The 676-nt window shown below is 46.7% G+C and overlaps 1 protein-coding gene across 1 annotated transcript in view; it reads left to right on the top strand.

Annotated features, from left to right (window-relative positions):
• The window catches only part of STC1 (stanniocalcin 1), an 8,145-nt gene extending 8,050 nt beyond the window's left edge, over positions 1-95 (top strand). Inside the window, exon 4 of the mRNA XM_009078228.1 lies at positions 1-95. This exon is cut by the window's left edge and continues 158 nt beyond it. Within this exon, the coding sequence (XP_009076476.1) occupies positions 1-95 (95 nt within the window).
• The last annotated feature ends 581 nt before the right edge of the window (positions 96-676 follow it).

Raw genomic sequence — 676 nt, 5'->3', positions numbered from 1 at the left:
CAGAGCCCCAGAAGTTAAAACTCTACTTCAGGAACCTGCGAGGTGAGGGCTCTGTCCCAGCCCACGCCAAGCGCAGCTCCGCCGAGAGCGCGTGACGGCCCTGGGCAGCCACAACGGGTGTGCAAGGGATGCTCCTCACTACCAAAGCTGAAAGTTCTCCTCTAGAAGAGTCATGCACCCAAACCAAGTGTACTGTAGCTAGTTTTCAGAACACCTAGGAACTGGTTTTAGATTTAGTCACCGAGATTTTTCTATTCCTCTCGAACAAAACATACAAACAAACAACTTTTGCATGGGTCTGTGTTGGTGTCTCAGCTTTTTTTCCTGCCATCAGAGTGTCTCCATCTCTTTTTTTTTTTTTTTTTTTTTTTTCTTCCCCACCAAATGATATCCCAAATGATTTTAGTCTTAAGTAGAACCGTGCAGTGGTCAAGCCTTCAGGCACCAAGCTCCAAATGGCCTGTAGAGCTGCCACCAAGGAGAGGAGTTCCTTCTCTCTTGTAGCAAGGTGAGAGGTGATGCTAGATGCACTACTAACTGTTGCACATCCTCCAGATGTCAATGGAATTCGTGTTATGAATCTGTGCTGGCCATGGACGAATATGAATGTCATATTCCTGGTCTCTTAGTGTCATACAGTCCTAATCCTTCCACTAGAGCTCTGTGAAGCCATGGA

Source organism: Acanthisitta chloris, unplaced genomic scaffold, assembly GCF_000695815.1.
Source record: "Acanthisitta chloris isolate BGI_N310 unplaced genomic scaffold, ASM69581v1 scaffold1567, whole genome shotgun sequence".
Taxonomy (NCBI): Eukaryota; Metazoa; Chordata; class Aves; order Passeriformes; family Acanthisittidae; genus Acanthisitta; species Acanthisitta chloris.
The sequence above is the reverse complement of the archived record's forward strand: the minus strand, read 5'-3'. Positions and strand labels throughout refer to the sequence as shown.